The 21,512-nt window shown below is 42.6% G+C and overlaps 1 protein-coding gene across 1 annotated transcript in view; it reads left to right on the top strand.

Annotated features, from left to right (window-relative positions):
* Positions 1-19,141, top strand: part of LOC126950294 (S-adenosyl-L-methionine-dependent tRNA 4-demethylwyosine synthase TYW1) — a 252,429-nt gene extending 233,288 nt beyond the window's left edge. Inside the window, exon 16 of the mRNA XM_050783563.1 lies at positions 17,944-19,141. Coding sequence (XP_050639520.1) covers positions 17,944-18,165 — 222 coding nt within the window. The 3' untranslated portion in view covers positions 18,166-19,141. The remainder of the gene's footprint in view (positions 1-17,943) is intronic.
* Positions 19,142-21,512: the final 2,371 nt, after the last annotated feature.

Here is a 21,512-nt window from a genome sequence, read left to right on the forward strand (position 1 = left end):
TTCTGTGATCCATTGGTAATATTTAGGGATGTGTTGCTTAACCTCTACAAACTTGTGAATTTTTTAGTTTCATTCATTTGTTGATTTTTAACCTCATCCCATTGTTCTTGGAGAATATGCTTTGTATGATATCTATGTTTTTGAATCTAGGCCTAATTGGTAGCCTAACTTATGGTCTTTCCTGGAAAATGTCCTATGTGTACTTGGGAAGGATGTGTATTCTGTTGTTGTTAGATACAGTGTTCTGTGAGCCTGTTAAATCTAGTTGGCTTATTGTGCTCTTCAAGTGCCCTCCCTCCCTCCTCCCTCCCTCCCTTCACTCCCTCCCTCCTTCCCTCCCTTTTTGACAGAGTTTCACTCTTGTTGCCCAGACTGGAGTGCAATGGCACGATCTCGGCTCACCGCAACCTCCACCTCCCAGGTTCAAGCGATTCTCCTGCCTCAGCCTCCCGAGTAGCTGGGATTACAGGCATGTGCCACCATGCCAAGCTAATTTTGTATTTTTAGTAGAGATGGGTTTGGTCAGGCTGGTAATGTTGGTCAGGCTGGTCTCAAACTCGGGACCTCAGGTGATCCACCTGCCTCAGCCTCCCAAAGTGCTGGGATTACAGGTGTAAGCCACCGCGCCTGGCCAAGTACTTTATTTTCTTGCTTATCTTTCTCTGGTTGTTGTATCTATGAATGAGAATGAGGTATTGAAGTCTGTAAGTATTGTTGTAGAATTGTCATTTATCCTTTCAATTATATCAATATCTGCTTTGTATATGTTGATTATCTGTTATGAGGTGCTTACATGTTTATAATAGTTACATGTTCTTGCTCTGTTGAACCTTTTATCAATATGTAATATTTTTCTTTGTTTCATAACCTTTTTGATTCAAAGTCTTATTTTCTTTGATATTAATAGAGCCATTCCTGCTGTCTTTGGGTTACTCTTTGCATGGAATACCTTTTTCCATCCTTTCCCTTTCAATCCACTTGTATCTTTGGGTCCAAAGCGAGTCTATTGTAGATAGCATAGAGTGCGATCATATCTTTTTGTTTATTCTACCAATCTCTGTCTTTGGATGGGAGGGTTTAATTAATATGCATCAAAAGTAATGACTGATACGGAGGGATTTACTTCTGTCATTTTGTTGTTTCTCATATGCCTTACAGCTTTTTTGTCTCTCATTTTCTGAATACTGTCTTCTTTTGTGTTGAGTTGATTCTTTTCAGTGAAACATTTAAATTACCTTTTCATTTCCTTTCATGTAGACGCTGTAGCTATTCTCCTTGTGCTTACAATGGACATTGCATTTAACATTCTAAAGTTTTAATACTCTGATTTTAATTTATACCAGCTTAACTTCAACAGCACACAAAAACTATGTTCCTTTATAGCTCTGTCCCCACCCATTTCAGTTTCTGATGTCACAAAATAACACCTTTTTGATACATTGTGTGCCCCAAAACATAAACTAATACTTGCCTTTTTTTTTTTTTTTTTAACACGTTAGCATGTTAACATAGAAAACAAAACATAGAGGCTGGGCGTGGTGGCTCACACCTGTAATCCCCGCACTTTGGGAGGCCGAGGTGGGCAGATCACCCGAGGTCAGGAGTTCGAGACCAGCCTGGCTAAATGGCGAAATCCCATCTCTACTAAAAATACAAAAATTGTCTAGGCATTGTGGCAGGCACCTGTAATCCCAGCTACTCAGGAGGCTGAGGCACGAGAATTGCTGGAACCTGGGAGGTGGAAGCTGCAGTGAGCTGAGATCGCACCACTACACTCCAGTCTGGGCAACAGAGTGAGACTCCATCTCAAAAAAATAAAAAGAAAAGAAAAAAAAAATAGAGTTACAAAACAAAGCTATAATGATCAATTTTATATTTGCCTATATATTTACCTTTACTATAATCTTTACTTCTTCATGTAGCTTCAAATTACTGTATAGTGTCCTTTCATTTCAACCTGCAGGACACCATTTAGCATTTCTTATAGGGCAGGTCTAGTGGGGTAATGAACTCCCTCAGCTTTTGTTTATTTGAAAATGTCTTATTTCTTACTGCATGTTTTGCCAGCATAGGATTCCTGGTTGACATTTTTTTTCTTTTAGCACTTTAAACATATTAGCCTTCTGAACTCCAAAATATCTGATTAGAAATCTTCTGTGACCTTATTGAGTATCCCCTGTGTGTGTGACAAGTCAGTGCTCTCTTGCTGCTTTCAGGATTCTCTGTCTTTGACTTTTTACAGTTTGATTATAATGTGTCTTGGTGTGTTTCTTTTTTATATGTGTGTCAATGTTTATATTTATACTTTTCATTAAATTTAAGGAAATTTTTGACCATTATTTCTTCACGCATACTCTCTGTCATCTTCTGTCTCTCTCCTTCTGAGATTGCCATGTGCAGATGTCAGTTCACTTGATAGTGTTCGCGGTCCCTTAATCTCTGTTCAATTTTCTTCTTTTTTTTTCTTTTCTGTTATTCAGATGTGATCATTTCCATTGTCCTGTTTTCAAGTTCACTAATCCTTCTGCCTGTAGAAATATGCCTTTGAATTCTTCTAATGAATTTTTTCATTTCAGTTTTTATACTTTTTAGTTCCAGAATTTCTTTTTGGTTTCTTTTTAGGTTTTCGATGCCTATTGATATTTCTATTTTGTTTATATATCCTTTGCTTGACTTTCCCCACATATTCCTGTGGTTTTTAGAGCATCTTTAAGATGGCTGTTTTAAAGTCTGTTTCTAGTGGATCTGCCATCTACCCTTTTTCAGGGTCAGTTTCTGTTGGATTTGTAGTTTTCTTTTGAATGGGCCATACTTTACTGTTTCTTTGTGTGCCTTGTGATTTTATTGCTGAAAACTGAATATTTGTATCTTATCATGTGGCCACCATGGGAATCAGATTCTTTGCCTCTCTCAGTGTTTTCTGGAGTTTTGTTTTGTTTTGTTTGATTATCGAAGGCTACCTCTGTGCCAAGGATCAGCCCGAGGTATGAACTTAAGGTCTTTTCAGGTCTCTTTGAAGACTGCACCTTTCCCTGGGCATCCATGGTGACTATAATTTCCCTATAAATATGTTTATTTTTTAATTTCTTAGTCTTTAATGTATGTCTCCCAAAGAGGGGAAAGAGAAAAGTGAAAGAGTAGGGATGGGGGAAGCACTGGCCGTTGAAATCCCCAGGAAGTCACTTAAGCTAGACGGGGAGGGGCTTGGCACCATGACTGGCTACCTCTATTCCACCCTTCCATGACAAGAACACAGATCCTTAATATTTTGAAGATAGTGTTCTTATTGCCTATCCTGGCTCTTAGAAGCTGCATGCAAGCTGCTCCCATAACATGGACACAGCTGCCTGCCGTGGGGCTGAGTCGTTGGGGACTGGTAGCGGCTTTGGAGCTAAGAGCGGAGATTGACTGAAAATAACTGCAATTTACTGTCAAGCCTTCTCCTGAATGTTACAAGCGTTCAATAGACTCCAGAGTTCCAAAATAGTTACATCAGACAAATTCTGCCAGTGTAATTTTTGTCTGGTTGGGGTAAAGTATTCCTAGTGCTTTCTACTCCAGCATCTTCCCAGAATCCTCTACCTGGATATTTTTAAAATTTATACTTAGTTGAATTCTTAAGTCAATTCACTTTGCTATTCTCCTTCAGAACAACACAAGGACTTTCCTGTGCTTTTTCCTACAAGTTTCCTTTTAAACAAGTTGATACATGTGTGTGTGTTTATTTATTTAATTTTGAGACAGAGTTTCACTCTGGTTACCCAGGCTAGAATGCAGTGGTGCAGTCTTGGCTCACTGCAACTTCCGCCTCCTGGGTTCAAGGGATTCTCCTGCCTCAGCCTCCCAAGTAGCCAAGATTACAGGTGTACACCACCACACCTGGCTAATTTTGTATTTTTAGTAGAGATGGGGTTTCACTATGTTGGTCAGGCTGGTCTTGAACTCCTGACCTCAAGTGATCCGCCCACCTTGGCCTCCCAACATGCTGGGATTACAGGCGTGAGCCACCGTGCCCAGCCGATACTTGTTTAGATGTGTCCTTGTAAATACCACTTTCTCAGTTCACCTTTGTTTCTGGCACTCCCAGCTGTTGCTGCTGGTGCGGTTTCCTTCTTACTGAACTCAGTGGTAAACTTAGCCTTCTTTTTTCTCCCCAAAACATCTTTATTGCACTTTCTTGAATAATAGATCATCAGAGTAGAAACTCTAAATCGAGGTATTTCCTGTTAGCACTTTGAAGATATTCCTCTGTTGCCTTCCTACGTAATTATTTCATTATCTTCTAGTGTCTTTCATCACCACAAAAAAAATGTCTGGTGTCTTTCCTTAGTTTTGGAGTCTGCTGATAAATTCAGCAACCAGTAACATTTATTAAGGTTACTGTGGTAAGCACTACACATGCTGTAATTCATTTAATTCTTACAAAAGTCTATTGGATCATACATACTAATTTTTCTCATATTCCAAAGGAGGAAACTGAGGCTTAAAAGACTACAAGTCTAGCTGGGTGCAGTGGCTCACGCCTGTAATTCCAGCACTTTGGGAGGCTGAGGCGGGTGGATCACCTCAGGTCAGGGGTTCAAGACCAGCCTGGCCAACATGGCAAAACCCCATCTTTACTAAAAATATAAAAATTAGGTGGGCATGGTGGCATGTGCCTGTAATCCTAACTACTTGGAAGGCTGAGGCAGGAGAATCACTTGAACCCAGGAGGCGGAGGTTGCAGTAAGCCGAGATTGCGCCACTGTACTCCAGCCTGGGCGACAGAGCAAGACTCCGTCTCAAAAAAAAAAAAAAGTACAAGTCTTGTCCAGGGGCAAATAGGACACAGCTAGAATTCCCAAGTGTTTCAAAATACAAAGCCTACTTTGAACAAGTACATTGTACAGACAAGGTAGGGAAGGTGAAATGTCCTTTGGAAACAAGAGACAGAGTCCCTGTCCCGGCATAGCCAACAGCAGTCTCCTTGATCTCCATGATCATTAGCTCTGAGAGTCTGGCCATAATTAAGATCCTGTAGATAATTAGGCACTGATCACAGGGACCTCCTTCTTGGAGGTATAAAACTTGTAGTCTGTAAAGGCAGGGGAAGAAGAGCTATCACCTCCCCCATACCCTCCTATCTTGGAATAAGAAGGGACTTGCGTATCTCCATTTAGGTTTTGTGCAGTGTTGTCTTAGCAAAACCTAGTGACTGTGGTACATGTGGAACTTACCCTCATCAGAGGCCTGATTGCTCCCAGCAGCAGTTGCTTTTAGAGAAATATCAGAGGAAATTGGCATTTTGGTAACACTGCTCAGAGGATTTAGTTCCACTCCAACAAAATTGGAGATTAATTTTGAAACTTCAGAAAATGAGTTTCCAGATAAACTTTTAGAATTGCACTTGGATATATCGAGAATGTAATCTTTTGGTTATAGTTTTGTCTCTCAAAATGGTTCCACAGGCAACTGTTACCATGTGAATCCTACTTATTACCAGTAAACTCAGAAGAGGGTGGCAACAACTGTCAGCATTCCATCATTGCAGGTGATCTCAACTCTGCCCTTGTGATCTCTACCTCTTCTTACCCAAAGAAGAAACTGTACAGTTGTAGCTACAACCAGCAAGAACAAATTTCAATAAATCTGGGAAGTTCAAAAGATACCACTGTAATGAAACCACCATTGAAAATTATGACTGCGACAATGAAAGAGATCTCACCTAACCAACTCCATCTTGCTTCTAGCCTCTAAGCTGTCCTTGTTCATACTTGGGCGTAGACTGAACTAACTTTGGGAGGAACTTAGTTTATAATTTATAGTTTATAGTTTAAAATTGTAAACTTAGTTTATAATTTATAGTTTATAATTTAAAACAAAGATGTAACAGCCCTTTCCTAAAACAAACCTCCTTCTTGCCTAGGGACCAGATGGCCTTTGTAAGACTAAGAAATTAGCCACACAATTAGAAGTTAGTGTTTAAGAGCCATGCAGCTGGAGGCTACAAGATTCTGACCCTCCCTAAACTGTCCCTGAGATCAGCGCTTGAGAAATTTTGCAGACCTTGCTGATGGATCAGCTGGCACCACCCAGCTGGATAAACTGGCTCATCTGATCTTGTGGCCCCCACCCAGGAACTGACTCAGCTCAAGAGGACATCGTCAATTCCCTGTGATTTCATCTGTGACCAATCAGCACTCCTGGCTCACTGGCTTCCCCCCACCCACCAAGTTGTCCTTAAAAACTCTGCTCCCTGAATGCTCAGGGACACCGATTTGAGTAATCATAAAACTCCAGCCTCCCGCATAGCTGGCTCTGTGTGAATTACTGTTTTTCCATTGCAATTCCCCTGTCTTGATAAATTGGCTCTGTCTAGGCAGTGGGCAAGGTGAACCCACTGGGCAGTTACAGTAACACTCTTTTTTTGTAGTCTAAAAGTCACCCCTCAGTATTCCAAAATCACTTCTCCCTCAGACTACCCCTGGACTTCCTCTACTCCCATGCAGTTAACATTAATTTTGAGTTGTGAGAAGGTCCGGCAGCCGCTCTTCTTTCCTTTCACTAGTACTTCCCCTGCTGTTTGGCTTGTAAGTGTGATTGTATGTTTGGAAGACCCATCTAGAAAATAATAATTGACACTAAGATCACATAAAAGCCCTTGAGTGTAGAAATGAAAATAATATGAATGATTCGTTTTGCATTAGTGCTCTTTTTTATTTTTGTTTTATTCCATTTTTGTCTATTATATATGGCCTTTGAAATCTGATTGTGCGGATAGATAAATTTTACCCAAACAAAGGACTGACCTTGCCCTCAGCTTTTAGGAGGTAATCTCTAAGCCCTTGGAATGTCCTGCCTGATAAGAGCACCTTTGTTTATTTATAGGCCTTGGGCCACACCAGATACTCTCTTTTTTGTTGTTGTTGTTGTTGTTGTTTTTGAGATGGCGTCTCACTCTGTTGCCCATGCTGGAGTGCAGTGGCATGATCTCTGCTCACAGCAACCTCCACCTCCCAGATTCAAGCGATTCTTCTGCCTCAGCCTCGTAAGTAGCTGGGATTACAGGTGTGCACCTCCACATCCAGCTAATTTTTGCATTTTTAGTAGAGACGGGGTTTCACCATGTTGGCCAGGCTGGTCTCAAACTCCTGACCTCAGGTGATCCTCCCACCTCAGCTGCCCAAAGTGCTGAGATTACAGGCATGAGCCACCATGCCCAGCCCCCGCACCAGATATTCTCTGCCAACCAAATGATTTCATATGGTTGGGGCTTTGGGCCATGCAGTTATTGGCTCAACCTCTGGAGGGGCTGGAAATTAAGGTCAGACATGTGGCAATCAACCGTGTCTAGGTGACTGAGCCGCAGTAAAATCTTTGGACACCAAGACTCAGGTGCATTTCCAAGGTTGGCAGCACTCTATGCATATCATCACACATCCCTGCTGGGAGAAGTTAGCTGTGTCTATAACCCCTCTGCGGTAGGACAACTGGAAGTTCCAAGCATGCAATTCTCCTAGACTCGGTCCCACGTGCCTGTTCCCTCAGTTAGCATTAATGTGTGTCCTTATGCTATAATAAAACATACATGAATATAACAGCTTTCAGAGAGTTCTGGGGGTCCTTCTAGCGAACCGTTAAATCTGGAGGTGGTCTTGGGGGCCCCTGAACTTTGCACTGGTGTATGTGTTTTCCCATCCTCATTTCACCATTTCTCATTCTTAACTGCAATATGGGAGTAGCTCTGTTTTCTGGAGTGATTGTGATGGCTAAATGAAGTGAAGTATAAAAAGCATCTAGAATTATGCCTTGCCTATAGCCGTGTATTAGTCTGTTCTCATGCCGCTGGTAAAGACATACCCCAGACTGGGTAATTTATAAGAAAAAAGAGGTTGAATGGACTCACAGTTCACGTGGCTGGGATGCCGTCACATTCATGGCGGAAGGTGAAAGGCACGTCTCACGTGGTGGCAGACAAGAGAAGAGAACTTGTGCAGGGAAACTCCCCTTCATAAAACCATCAGATCTTGTGAGATTTATTCACTGTCTCAAGAACAGCACAGGAAAGGCCCACCCTCATGATTCAATTACCTCCCACCTGGTCCCTCCTACAACACATGGGAATGGTGGGAACTACAATTCAAGATGAGATTTGGGTGGGGACAGAGCCAAACCATATCAAGCAGTTTCTTAATAAAGGCTTTTTTGTAAAGGTTCTGACTATTTGCTTTTTAAATAAAGACTGGTATAGTGTTACATGGAGGAATAGTCACACAAACTGCCTCCAATGTTGATGCTAATAAATAGCTTGTGGGGTGCTCTTTTTTCAGCTCAGATATAGGATTTCCTTCTTATTTCAACTCTTGAATGTATAGAACTATGAGACCTTTGTATGATTAGAACTTTTTCAGTGACTCTGCAGTATTTATAACAAAAGCTGGAACAACTTTCAGCAGAACCTGGTTTGAGACAGTGACTGGGAGCCAGCCAAATGATACAGATTTTTTGTTTGTGACATTTTGAGTTTGAGGTGACTGGATCTCCCATATAGATGAGTTTATGGAGAAGTTACAAGGGAAACTGATGGGTTCTTCATCTGCAACCTGTTGCCTGTAACTGTTAGGAACTAGTTCATGTAATGGGAGGAGAATATCCTTCACTGTGGCAGTTTTATTTTTTTAGTTATTATTTTCTGAGAAGAGATGGAAGCTTGTAAATAAAATCAAACAGATCAAAGGCAGAGCACACTGACTAGAGGTCTGCATAAAAAGCTTTTGGCTCCCCTTGTTTGCCTAAGGCCTCTCTTGTGCTGTACTTGAGTAGAGAAATAATTAACAGACAGTAGGCTTCTCAGTGCGCTCATTGTTTAGACTGAATGCCCAGAGAAGTTGAAGTACCTTAAGAATTTGGGATATAGGCTGGGTGTGGTGGCTGATGCCTGTAATCCTAGCACTTTGGGAGGCTGAGGTGGGCGGATCACCTGAGGTCAGGAGTTCGAGACCAGCCAGGCCAACATGGCGAAACCCCGTCTCTACTAAAAATGCAAAAATTAGCCGGGCTTGGTGATGCGTGCCAGCTACTCCAGAGGCTGAGACAGGAGAATCTCTTGAACCTGGGAGGAAGAGGTTGCAGTGAGCTGAGGTTGTGCCACTGCACTCTAGCCTAGACAACAGAGTGAGACTCCGTCCCCCTCACCCCCCCCCAAAAAAAAAAAAAAGAATTTGGAATATACACTGTTTTCTGTAAGTTTTAGATAAGTTAAACAAAGGGAGTTAACTTAAAGATATTGCACACAAATAAGTCCAGGGGTAAAACAAAATAAAACAAAAAATGAAACCAACTCTCGGCCAGGTGAGGTGACTCACATCTGTACTCCCTGCACTTCAAGAGGCTGAAGTAAGAGAATTGCTTGAGCCCTGGAGTTCAAAACCATCCTGGGCTGCATAGCAAGACTGTCTCTCGACAAAACATTAACAAATTAGCCAGATATGGTGTCATGCACCTGTAGTCTCAGCTATTCCAGAGACTGAGGAGGGAGGATCCTTGAGCCCAAGAAGTTGAGGCTGCAGTGAGCTATGATTGCACCACTGCACTCCGGTCTGGGCGACAGAGGAAGACCCTGTCTCTAAAACAAAACAAAACAAAACAAAAATCCTCTCTCTGCAGTTTCCTTGAGAAATATTTGAAAGACATGACTATTAGTTCTGTCATTTTCCAGTTTGAAAGCTACCAGTAGCATGGGATCACGTAATGGCCACGTCTCTTTAACACCTTCCAATTTGAATCTTGGCCCTTCTACTTCCTGAGGATATGTCCTAAGCACATCTATCACCTAGCTTTTTTTGGACTTTTGCTCTCATTCTAAAGATAGGAATGTAACTACAACATGTTTGTTATGTGGATTACACAAGATAGAGAACCAAACATAGCACCTAGTACCCAGTAGGACACTTCACAAGGATTCGTCACTACTGTTTGCCTGCTAGTCCTCTCCTTTCCTCTGCCCTACATTTTTTGGCTGAGGTTGTTGATGTGCTTTTTCCTTTCTTGGATGGATACAGTCACCACTATTTTAAACCTTATTTTTAGTTTTGTCAAAATTCTATGTGGACAGTTTAAAAGTCCAAGTTTATTAAAAACAAAAACAAAAAACAGCAGTTCCTTGTACCTTCCTCAAACACAAACACACCTCCATTTCCCCCTCTCAAGCAAAAAAACTTTCAGATTTTCTAGGTGATTCATTTGGTATTTATCTCTATATCTCTAAATAGCATACATAGCTGCTCGCCCCTGCACCCCCAGTTCACCATTTTGCTTATTATCTCTTTTTTTTTTTTTTTTTTTTTTTTTTTGAGGCGGAGTCTCGCTCTGTCCCCCAGGCTGGATGGAGTGCAGTGGTGCAATCTCAGCTCACTGCAACCTCCGCCTCCTAGGTTCAACCAGTTCTCCTGCTTCAGCCTCCCGAGTAGCTGGGACTACAGGAGCCCACCACCACACCTGGCCAGTTTTTATATTTTTAGTAGAGACGGTGTTTCACCTTGTTGGCCAGGCTGTTCTTGAACTCCTGACCTCAAATGATCCACCCACCTCAGCCTCCCAAAGTGCAATTACAGGTATGAGCCACCATGCCTGGCCACTTCTTATCTCTTTACTGTGTACCGTGGAAGATGAGGCTCGAGCTTGCTTCTGCCTCCTCCTGGAACATCCTTTCCCATTCCCCCACCCTCCTATCATACACATACCAGATTTTTATTTAGATGATTGGTTTTTTGCTTTATTATAACCATGTGAACACTGTTCACAGCCAAGCCATGCCATCTCCTGCAATTGCTATTTGTTTCCAGCGCCACCTTTGGTTAACTTTTATTATTTTCTTCATCTAGATTTCTGTGTTCTTTTGCTAACAACTCTCTGCCATCTCAAATATCTTGCCTCTCAGACTTTCAGATTTGTTGGATTTGCTATCAGGTTCCTCTTTTTGAAGAAGTCTCTGCAGGGACACTTTCTTATCTACCTACCTTGGACAGTTCACTCTCTACCACCTAGTTCACAGCTGTTTTCCTGGGATCACCAGCTCTGTCTTGAGTGAAATGTTTCTGGGATCCCATGTTTCCTAAAGTTACTCCTTCATTTACAGGAAATGCAACTTCTAGGAGATTCCTAAGAAACTGGTATATGAAAAGTACAACTTTTCGAGGCCTTAAATGTTTAAACGTGTTTTCATTCTCCCTACACGCTTGATTTGGATATAGAATTCTTGGCTGGAAACTATTCCCCCTTTGAGGTTGGACCTACTGTCTTTCAGCTTTCCTTGTAGTAATTGAGAACTCAAAAGGCATTCAGATTCTTAATCCTCTGTGTATGACCATGTGTTTCTCATTAGATTTTCTCTTTGTCTCCATTGTTTTGAAATTTCACTGTAATGTGCCTCAGACGGTGTGTCTGGTTTTATCCATTGTAGACACCTTTAATGTGGAAACTCATGTCCTTCACTTCTTAACATTTCCAGAATTATTTCAATGAATATATCCTCTCTTCTATTTTTTTTTCTCCTTTCTGTCTAGAACTACTAAAAAGAAAAGTTTTAAATTGGATCTTATGAACTAGTTCTTTAATATATTTTTTTTAATCTTTTCTGCCAGGTGCAGTGGCTCACGCCTATAATCCCAGCACTTTGGGAGGCCAAGCAGGTGAATCACCTGAGGTCAGGAGTTCAAGACCACCCTGGCCAATGTGGTGAAACCCCATCTCCACTAAAAATACAAAAAATTAGCCAGGCATGGTGGCACATGCCTGTAGTCTCAGCTACCCTGGAGGCCGAGGCAGGAGAATCTCTTGTACCTGGGATACAGAGGTTGCAGTGAGCTGAGATCACGCCATTGCACTCCAGCCTGGGTGACAGAGTGAGACTCTATCTTAAAAAACATAATAAAAATAAAAATTAAATTAAAACACCTTTTCTTTCCTATGTTCTATTTTTCTTTTTTGCTCTACACTCTAGAAAATGTTCTTAATTATGTTTCTTAACTTTCTTGTGAGTCCTTCATTTATGCTCCCATATTTTAAAAATCTATGGTCTTTTAAAAATTATTTTAATGTTCCTTTTATAGCATAGTTTTAAAATGGATGCAGTATTTTCTTTCATTTCTTTAAGGATATTAATAATAGTTGTTTCAGTTTAGTTGGTTTTTGTTTGTGTCATTTTCTCCCTGCATAGGCTGAGTTTATGTTTTTCTTTTTGTTTGTTTATTTTTTGAGACGGAGTCTTGCTCTGTCACCTAGGCTAGAGTGCAATGGCGTGATCTCAGCTCACTACAACCTCCACCTCCTGGGTTCAAGTGATTCTCCTGCCTCAGCCTCCCAAGTAGCTGGGATTACAGGCGCCTGCAACTGCACTCGGCTGTTTTTTGTATTTTTAGTAGAGATAGGGTTTCATCGTATTGGCCAGGCTGGTCTCGAACTCCTGACCTCAGGTGATCTGCCCGCCTGGGCCTCCCAATGTGCTGGGATTACAGGCGTGAGCCACCACTCCCGGCCTGTTTTTATTTTTATCCCTCTATCATGTTAGAAGTTTTTCTGAGGTGGCTGATGGTCATTGGTTATATGCTTGTATTTGAGAGTGGGAGACTAAAGACCAGCCTGGCCAACATGGCGAAACCCCATCTCTTCAAAAAATACAAAAATTAGCCAGGCATGGTGGTGCACGCCTATAATCCCAGCTACTTGGGAGGCTGGTGCAGGAGAATTGCTTGAACCAGAGAGGCGGAGGTTGCAGTGAAGCCGAGATTGTGCCATTGCACTCCAGCCTGGGCGACGGAGCAAGACTCCATCTCAAAAATAAATAAATAAAAATAATAATAAATAAAGAGCACCCTACGAGTATGGGCTTGACTCTATCTTGGCGTGATCTACCGGGTCATATCCTTAGGGAATCCCAACCTCAGTATCTTGCAATCTGTCTTCTTGGGCTGGTCAGTAGGATCTTCTCATTTTCTGCAGCTTGCAGTGGTCCCCGGTGGTCCAGAAACGGAAAGGGAATAGTTTTATTACGGCAGCCCTGCCCTCAGCTATACCTCCTGTCCCACAGACCATAGATCCCTTCTGAATTGTCTTCTGAGAAGAAACCTCCAAGCATCTGTCAGGGCATGGAGTGGGTAGGTGCTCAGCTGTGAATATGTGCAGGGAGGTCAGGAACTTGAGATTCTAATCATGTCTTAAACAGAATATAAACCTGCCTTTGGGTTTTTGGTGGGGAGTGGGTTTGGTACCTCCTCAATCCATGCTTCCTGACGGGGGGACTGGTGCAGCCAGTTTCTGAGCCTTTGAGGAATTCTAAAGCATAAATTGGGCTGAATCTTGGATTTCTCTATTTGTTAGCTTAGGATTCAGCTCTCTTGGGTCTGCTAAACCAGTTTGCTCACCCATCATCTTTTCAGCTTCTAAAAGTCCAGCACTGTTTTCTCCTCTCCCGATAGCTTTATTTTTATGTTATATGTCTTTTTAAAATGTTCTTACTGTCATTTTAGTGGGGTTTCAAGAGGAAGTAATAGCAAATGCATGCGGTTAATCTACCATCTTTAATAGAATCTTTTTAAACATTTACACTAACAGAGAACCTATGCTGTTATTATTGTTTAGTGAAATTCTCCCTTTGTGAAAGATGAGAACATAAGGAGAACAAGACCCTTTGTGCAGCAGTTTGGTTCTCGCAGAGAGTGGGAACCTGCAATGCCTCATCTAACCAGCAAGGCCACAGACCCTTAGTAGCCTGGCTTTATTAAGTCACGCTGTACCTTATTGTGCTTATGTGTTTTTAAGATCATCTATGACCTTTTGAGTTTATTTGTAATTCTGCATAGATTCCGTTCTTCCCTTACTGTCGGATTTGAGGGATTCTTTTAGCAGGGTGACCTCATGTCTCAGGATACTTAACCTCAGATTTTACAATTTGGGGTTTCATGCCTCTGTTTATGCAGCTGTCTCTCAGCGCTGTTTGTGTGTCAATCATACCAAATTTTGCTCTTTCAGCTTCTGCCTTTTACATGGAACACTTTGATTTTTTCTGAGCTGTGATTATTCAGTATGATTCGTCTCAGATTGCCCCTGAGAGGAGGCACATGTGGTTCAGTTTTGTCTTTTGGGTCTAGTGGCTCCATTCATTTCAGAATAACTTACTCTTAAGGACTGAATGTTTGTGGCCCCCCTCCCAGATTCATAGGTTGAGGTCCTAACTCCCAGTGCGGCTGTATTTGGAGATGGGGTTTCAAAGGAAGCAACTGGGATTAAATGAGGTTATAAGGGTAAGCCTTGATCTGATAGGATCAGTGTCTTTATAAGAAGAGACATCAGGGCTGGGTGCGGTGGCTCACCCCTGTGATCCTAGCATTTTGGGAAATCAAGGTGGGACGATCACTTGAGGCCAGGAGTTCAAGAGCAGCCTGGGCAAAATAGCTAGACCCTTTCTCTACAGAAAATTTTAAAATTAGCTGGGCATGGTGACATGTACCTGTAGTCTCAGCTACTCAGGAGGCTGAGGTGGGAGGATGGCTTGAGCCCACATGATTGAGGCTGTAGTGTGCTATAGTTGCACCACTGCACTCCAGCCTGGGTGTTAGAGTGAGAACCTATCTCTTAAAAAAAAAAGAAGAAGAAGAAGAAGAAGAGACATGAGAAGGCTCAAGTCACTTGCTCACTCACTTTCCATGTACATGTACCAAGGAAAGGCCATGTGGGACAGAGCAAGAAGGCAGCCGCCTGCAAAGACAGGAAGAGAGCCCTCACCAGAAACTGAGTTAGCCAGAACCTTGGAATTCCAGCCTGCAGAACTGTGAGAAAAGAATCTTCTGTTGTTTCAGCCACCCACACTATGGCATTTTGTTACAGCAGCCTGAGCTAATACTCCTGCTTTGTCCAGCATTTACTTGGTCTTCCAGTTAGTTTTTTTAGCCTTTGGGAATCAGGGCAGTAAGTTGTCAGATTTTAGCTTACAGTTGTCCTACCTGTGCAACTGAGATTTCTTCCATTTTAAACCAGAGTAGAGTTTTAGAGTCAAAAGAAACCAGATCTTTTAGTGCAGAAGTTTTCAAACTGCATTACAAGTTAGGAAGTTGGTTTTGTGAGTTGCAGCCAGCAGTATGAAATGCATTGCCTGCAGTTTTGTGAAAGTTGTATTCCCAGCTTGTGTGTGTATATTTGCGTGTACTAGATCGAGATATAAAGTATATTTTTGACTGTAGGTATGGTTAAAAAAAAAATTGCCTATTGTATTGCTCAAACTAATCCTTTCTCTTAGAACACCCATGGCAAATGATCATGTTAGAGTTTGAGGGTGAAGGAGCATCAGGATTATGAACCAGAGGGGTCAGACTTCAGACCTAGAAATCGAAACACCAAAGGGACACAAATAGGGAAGAAGAGAGTATGATCATCTCTTTCTTTCAGCAAGCAACGCTGGGATCCCTAAAAAGACTCCTCTACAGGACCAAGCTTGTGTGATTTATCGCACATGTCCCTGTATTCCCCAAGTGCCTTGTACATAACCTCACTTACTACACATGCTATGTTGTATTAATAATTTTCGAAATGTATGTGACTAGGCCAGGTCCATAGTTGGCCCAGTTGGCCCATGTTGATGGATGGATCATCATTTTTGGCCTCATTTGACTGTCATACATGTTGAATTACATGTTAATGTCATGTCAGTCACCCCAGGCTCGGTCAAGGGTGAGTGTCGTGCCTCTGTCACGAATACACAGTGAAGCAGTCCCTTCCACTCTGTGGAGCCAGTAGCAGCAAAATCCCATCGTGTCTCAAGATGTCAGTAGAAAGGGTGGAATTTTGATTCTTTCTATGCTTTTCTAGCTTTGTTAAGAGGTGAGGAAGAAGGGCTGGGCCCTCGCACGTCCTGGGTGACGGCATATGTTGTTAAGTTCATATATTCACAGAGCCAGCAGGTGTGGTGGGGTGGAATGCAGGAGGAAAATGCAGGGGCCATTATAGTGTCTGTGGACATTCAGGACAGTGAGGTCCTGTGGCCGGAAAACTGACAGAAACTGTCTAACACGGGAACTATCTCACTGCAACCGAACTAACAGGATTTAGGAAGACTTCCCAGAGCAAAGGACGAAGGACATGTGAGTTAGACAGAGGGAACAGCATGGGTGTCACCTGAGAGGGCCACAGCTCATGAAGAGATGCAGATTTGATACTCAGACTTTACATTCAGGATCATGGGAATCATTTCTGCTGTCGGCACAGTCTCAGGCCGTCTATGGGAAGTTGAGAGAAGCCACAGCTGGAATCAGAAAGTCAGTCAGCTGGAAGACGGTGGCTGTGGCCCAGAGGAAGGGCCTGCGTGACCAAGTCACGCCACTGGCAGCAAAAGTGCTGCCCAGGGAGAATCGATGGAGGTGTGAGGGGCCAGGGAAAAGGAGGTCACCTTTGACTCTGCGATTTTTGAGGCTCAGTGCCTGGGAATGACAGTGATTGCTTCCACGACAATAGACAACACTTCAGGGACAGTCTGTCTCGGGAGAGAAAATGATGGTGAGATATAAATTTTACATCATGGGTTGCAGAGTTCACAGAGCCCTTGAGGCATCATTTCCAAGAATGGTCTTATTACAAGAAAACTTCTAATTCTTAGAGTAATTAAACTTTTCCACGCAGTCAGCATTTTCCCCCTAGAAAGCTCTTAGCTAGTGGGTAAAAAATCAGATGTCATTTAAATTCAGCATATTTTAATATTCTAAATTCAGGAGCCTATATATTTTCTTTTCTTTTCTTTTCTTTTTTTTTTTGTGTGGCTAGAACAGGAAATTGTTCCTTAGTTCATTTGGTTAGTTGGAGTTTTTTTATTTTTATTTTTGAGACGAAGTTTCACTCTTGTCACTGAGGCTAGAGTGCAGTGGCATGGTCTTGGCTCACTGTAACCTCCACCTCCCGGATTCAAGCGATTCTCCTGCCTCAGCCTCCTAAGTAGCTGGGATTATAAGCACACACCACGACGCCCGGCTAAGTTTTGTATTTTTAGTAGAGATGGGGTTTTACCATGTTGGCCAGGCTAGTCTTGAACTCCTGACCTCAGGTGATCCACCCGCCTCGGCCTTTCAAAGTGCTGGGATGACAAGCATGAGCCACCGTGCCCGGCCGTCAGTCAGAGTTTTTTAAAAGACAGTGGCATGACAAGTACTTGTCTGTTTTTGAGTCAGGTATCAGCGTATTAGTTAATACATTTACACAAATGAATGCCAAACAAATGCTTTGAATTAAAAGCCTTCACAGTTCAATTAGTATTTCCTTACGAGCCTCTTCAGCTTTCTGTTTTCTTCATTCCAGGTCATTATTCCACCGTGACTTTTGAGAAGCAATTTTCTTAAGAGAGTACAAATTGGATTTTGTACTCTTACTGAACTGAAATTCTTCAGGCTTTCCACTAATGAGATATCGTATCCATGTTAGGCCAGAAAAGCTAGTTTGAGTCATTTAGTTAGCATTTTTGAATTAGAAGTTATTGATAAAACCTTCACTAATACCTCAAGCCAAGTTGAGTCTAAAAAGGATTCCACAAGGTGCTGTTAACACAGCCTTGAAAATTTGTAACCGATCATAAGCGGCAACAGCAGGAATTAGAGTGAGTTGGAATTAGCCACATGGTAACACCGAAACATTTAACCCTGTGTCAGCGTGACTTCTTGACTGCTCGAGATAAACTTGACTTGTCTTCGGGGCCCAGCAAGACTGCAGGCCCAAGGTAAAGGAAGCTCTCCTGTGGTTGTAGCTCATCTTGCTTTGATAGGAAGTCATGTCTGGACCATGAAAGAGGTTTTTTTGTGTTTGTTTTTGTTTTTTTTTTTTGATGTGATAGAAAAGATCAGACTTGTTCATGATTTTTAAAAGCATTCATTTTTTTTCCTAGGGATGTTTTTACTTCTGTCTTGACTTGACACATTTTTTTCTTTCCAGTTTAAAATTGGTGGTGAATGGTGGACGTGGATCGATTATAACCGCTTCCAGGAGCTCATCCAGGAATATGAAGATAGTGGTGGATCAAAAACGTTCAGCGCAAAGGATTATATGGCCAGAACTCCTCACTGGGCATTATTTGGTGCCAATGAAAGAGGCTTTGATCCCAAGGACACAAGACATCAGAGAAAGAACAAATCAAAGGCTATTTCTGGATGTTGAGATTATCTGATTTCAAGGTACTGAAGGACAAAAACTTGGATGGCCTCAAAAGTTTCTTGAACACCACTGTGATTCTTCCAAGGACAAATTACATAAATTATACTTTCACACAAAGGAGATGATAAGGCAGTAAACATGGGGACACGGGGACAGCATCCACACTCAGGGGGCCTGGGCCATAGCCCCAGTGTTTCTTTTCAGAACTCAGCCCCTTTCCTGATTTTACTTCTAAGAGGAAAATTATTTTGGGGAGGAACTACACGGTCATTATTAGAATTTAACTGATCGTTTTGTATTATGACTTGTAAGAGCTGCCAGAATGCCAGTCCCAAGAGTGTCAGACAAGGCAGAAATCTCTGGGCTTCTTCCTCTTACTGGGCCCTTGGATTTCACGGAGCAGCCACTTAGCATTGAATTCCACTACCCTGAGCTAAACGCGTCTGCGCCTTCTAAGATAAGAGCTTGATCCCTTTCCTCTATCTTAAGACAGCACCTCCTGAAAAGAATCGAAGTTGTCACAACTCTCAATTATTTTTAAATACTGCATAGACTGAGTTTTGGCTTATTACCAACCCTTCACAAAATTGCCTCGGATCTAAAACTGCTAGATCTCATCTCATTCCCGTGTAAATTACCGCAGACCGCAGGGCTGCAGCGGAGCGAAGCTGTCTGCTATAAGAGGAGTGGCCATGTGAGGGCAGGGAGTCATTAGTCTCACCAACACACTTTGGACTGAAGAGGATCATTTGTTTTTGTTTAGGAAGTCACTGTCCGGGCCTCATATCACGACCAGATGGCGGGTCTCCGTCGTCTTTCGCTCCTGTGGCCCTCGCTGCTTTGCACAATCTGTTCTTTCAGGTTCAGCCGTTTTCAAATTGGAAGGATCATAAATACTCAAAATTGTTTTCAAGTTAGCAAGTTCTTTTAACAGTCTTTTATGCAAAAATTGAATTAGTAAAATAATCTTTTGTAAAGACTTACAGCATGAGTTTTCTTTTTTTTAATTTTTATTCTAATTTTTGTGGGTACATAGTAGGTGCATATATTTATGGGGTACGTGAGATGTTTTCATACAAGCATGCAATGAGTAATAAGCACATCATGGAGAATGGGGTCTCCATCCCCGCAAGCATTTATCCTTTGTTCGAAAACCAATCCAATTATACTCTTTCAGTTATTTAATTAATTTATTTATTTTTTATTTATTTTGAGACTGAGTCTCGCTGTCACCCAGGCTGGAATGCAATAGTGTAATCTTGGCTCGCTGTCACCTCTGCCTCCTGGGTTCCAGTGATTGTCCTACCTGAGCCTCCCGAATAGCTGGGATTATAGGCATGCACCACCACGCCTGGTTAATTTTTGTATTTTTAGTAGAGATGGGATTTCACCATGTTGGCCAGGCTGGTCTTGAACTCCTGACCTCAGGTGATCCTCCTGTCTCAGCCTCCCAGAGTGCTAGGATTACAGGCATGAGCCACCGTGCCCGGCCAGCCCTGCAGTTCTAAACCCTGTTAGACCCACCTTTTGTAACTCTATCCTCTATGCCGAATTAAAATTCATAGATATATAATCTACCTATCCAGTTGAAAACTGGGCACTTTTTTTTTTTTTTTTTTGCAACAGAGTCTTGCTCTGTTGCTGAAGCTGGAGTACAGTAGCACAATCATGGCTCACTGCAGCTTCAATCTCCTGGGCCCAGACAGTCCTCCTACCTTAGCCTCCTGGGTAGCTGGGACTGCAGGCGCACACCAAACTTAGCTACGTTGTTTTGATGTTTTTTGTAGACACAGGGTCTCACTATGTTGCCCGGGCTGGTCTTGAACCCCTGAGCTCGAGAGATCCTCCCGCCTCATCCTCCCATAGTGGCTAGGATTACGGGCATGAGCCACCACACCCAGCCACCACACTTATTTCTCTCTCTCTCTCTCTCTCTCTCTTTTTTTTTTTCCTTTTTTGAGATGGAGTCTCACTCTGTCACCCAGGCCGGAGCGCAATGATGTGATCTCAGCTCACTGCAACCTCCGCCTCCTGGATTCAAGCGATTCTCCTGCCTCAACCTCCTGAGTAGCTGGGATTATAGGCGCCTGCTACCACGCCCGGCTAATTTTTGTAGTTTTAGTAGAGATGGGGTTTCACCATATTGGCCAGGCTGGTCTCAAACTCCTGACCTTGTGATCTGCCCACTTCAGCCTCCCAAAGTGCTGGGATTACAGCTGTGAGTCACTGTGCCCAGCCCCACCATACTTATTTCTAAATGGTAGAATCAAAATACTTTTCTGTATTGTTACATGGATCAGTAAATACAGGAAAAACCAATCGTTTTTCTCTCTATACTCACACCAGTCAGTCCTTCACTTCTGACACCAAATTTGTGGGGCTTTTTCCTATACCAATCAATTCTCTGACACCAGCCGGGCATCCTGCTGTTCAGTTCAATTCTGATGCTAATGAATTAACAAAGACTCCATGAATTAAGAGCTCAGTCCCAAGGCTGGGCACCCTGGCTCACGCCTATAATCCCAGCACTTTGGGAGGCCGAGGCAGGCAGATTACCTGAGGTCAGGATTTGGAGACCAGCCTGACCAACATGGTGAAACCCCATCTCTACTAAAATTACCAAAATTTGCCGGACGTAGTGGTGGGCACCTGTAATCCCAGCTACTCAGGAGGCTGAGGCAGGAGAATGGCTTGAACTTGAGAGGCGGAGGTTGCAGTGAACTGAGATTGCACCACTGCACTCCAGCCTGGGTGACAGAGCAGGACTCCATCTCAAAAAAAAAAAAAAAAAAAAAAAAAAAAAAAAAGGCTCAGTCCCACAAGACTGCGCCTCACTTCACACACCAGTTGCAGGTAGAGGGTCCCCAGGTTACCCACAGCTTCTGTCTGACATGGGCATAAATCAGAGGTTCTTCCTCTATAAGTCAGAGGAACCCCATTCTTAGGTTCAGTAATTTGCTAGAGTAGCCAACAACCTAAGAAAACAATTCACTTACTATTGCTGATTTATTAGGATTTTTTTTTAAGACAGTCTTCCTCCATTGCCCACGCCGGAATGCAGTGGTACAATCTCAGCTCACTACAACCTCTGCCTCCTGAGTTCAAGCGATTCATGTGCCTCAGCCTCCCAAGTAGCTGGGATTACAGGCATGAGCCACCATGCCTGGCTAATTTTTGTATTTTTAGTACAGACAGGATTTCACCATGTTGGTCAGGCTGGTCTTGAACTCGTGACCTCAAGTGATCCGCCTACGTCAGCCTCCCAAAGTGCTGGGATTACAGCCTTGAGCCACCGCGCCTAGCTTATTAGGATATGTTAAAGGATACAAATGAACAGGCAGATGAAAAGA

This window comes from Macaca thibetana, chromosome 3 (assembly GCF_024542745.1).
Source record: "Macaca thibetana thibetana isolate TM-01 chromosome 3, ASM2454274v1, whole genome shotgun sequence".
In the NCBI taxonomy this organism is placed as follows: domain Eukaryota; kingdom Metazoa; phylum Chordata; class Mammalia; order Primates; family Cercopithecidae; genus Macaca; species Macaca thibetana.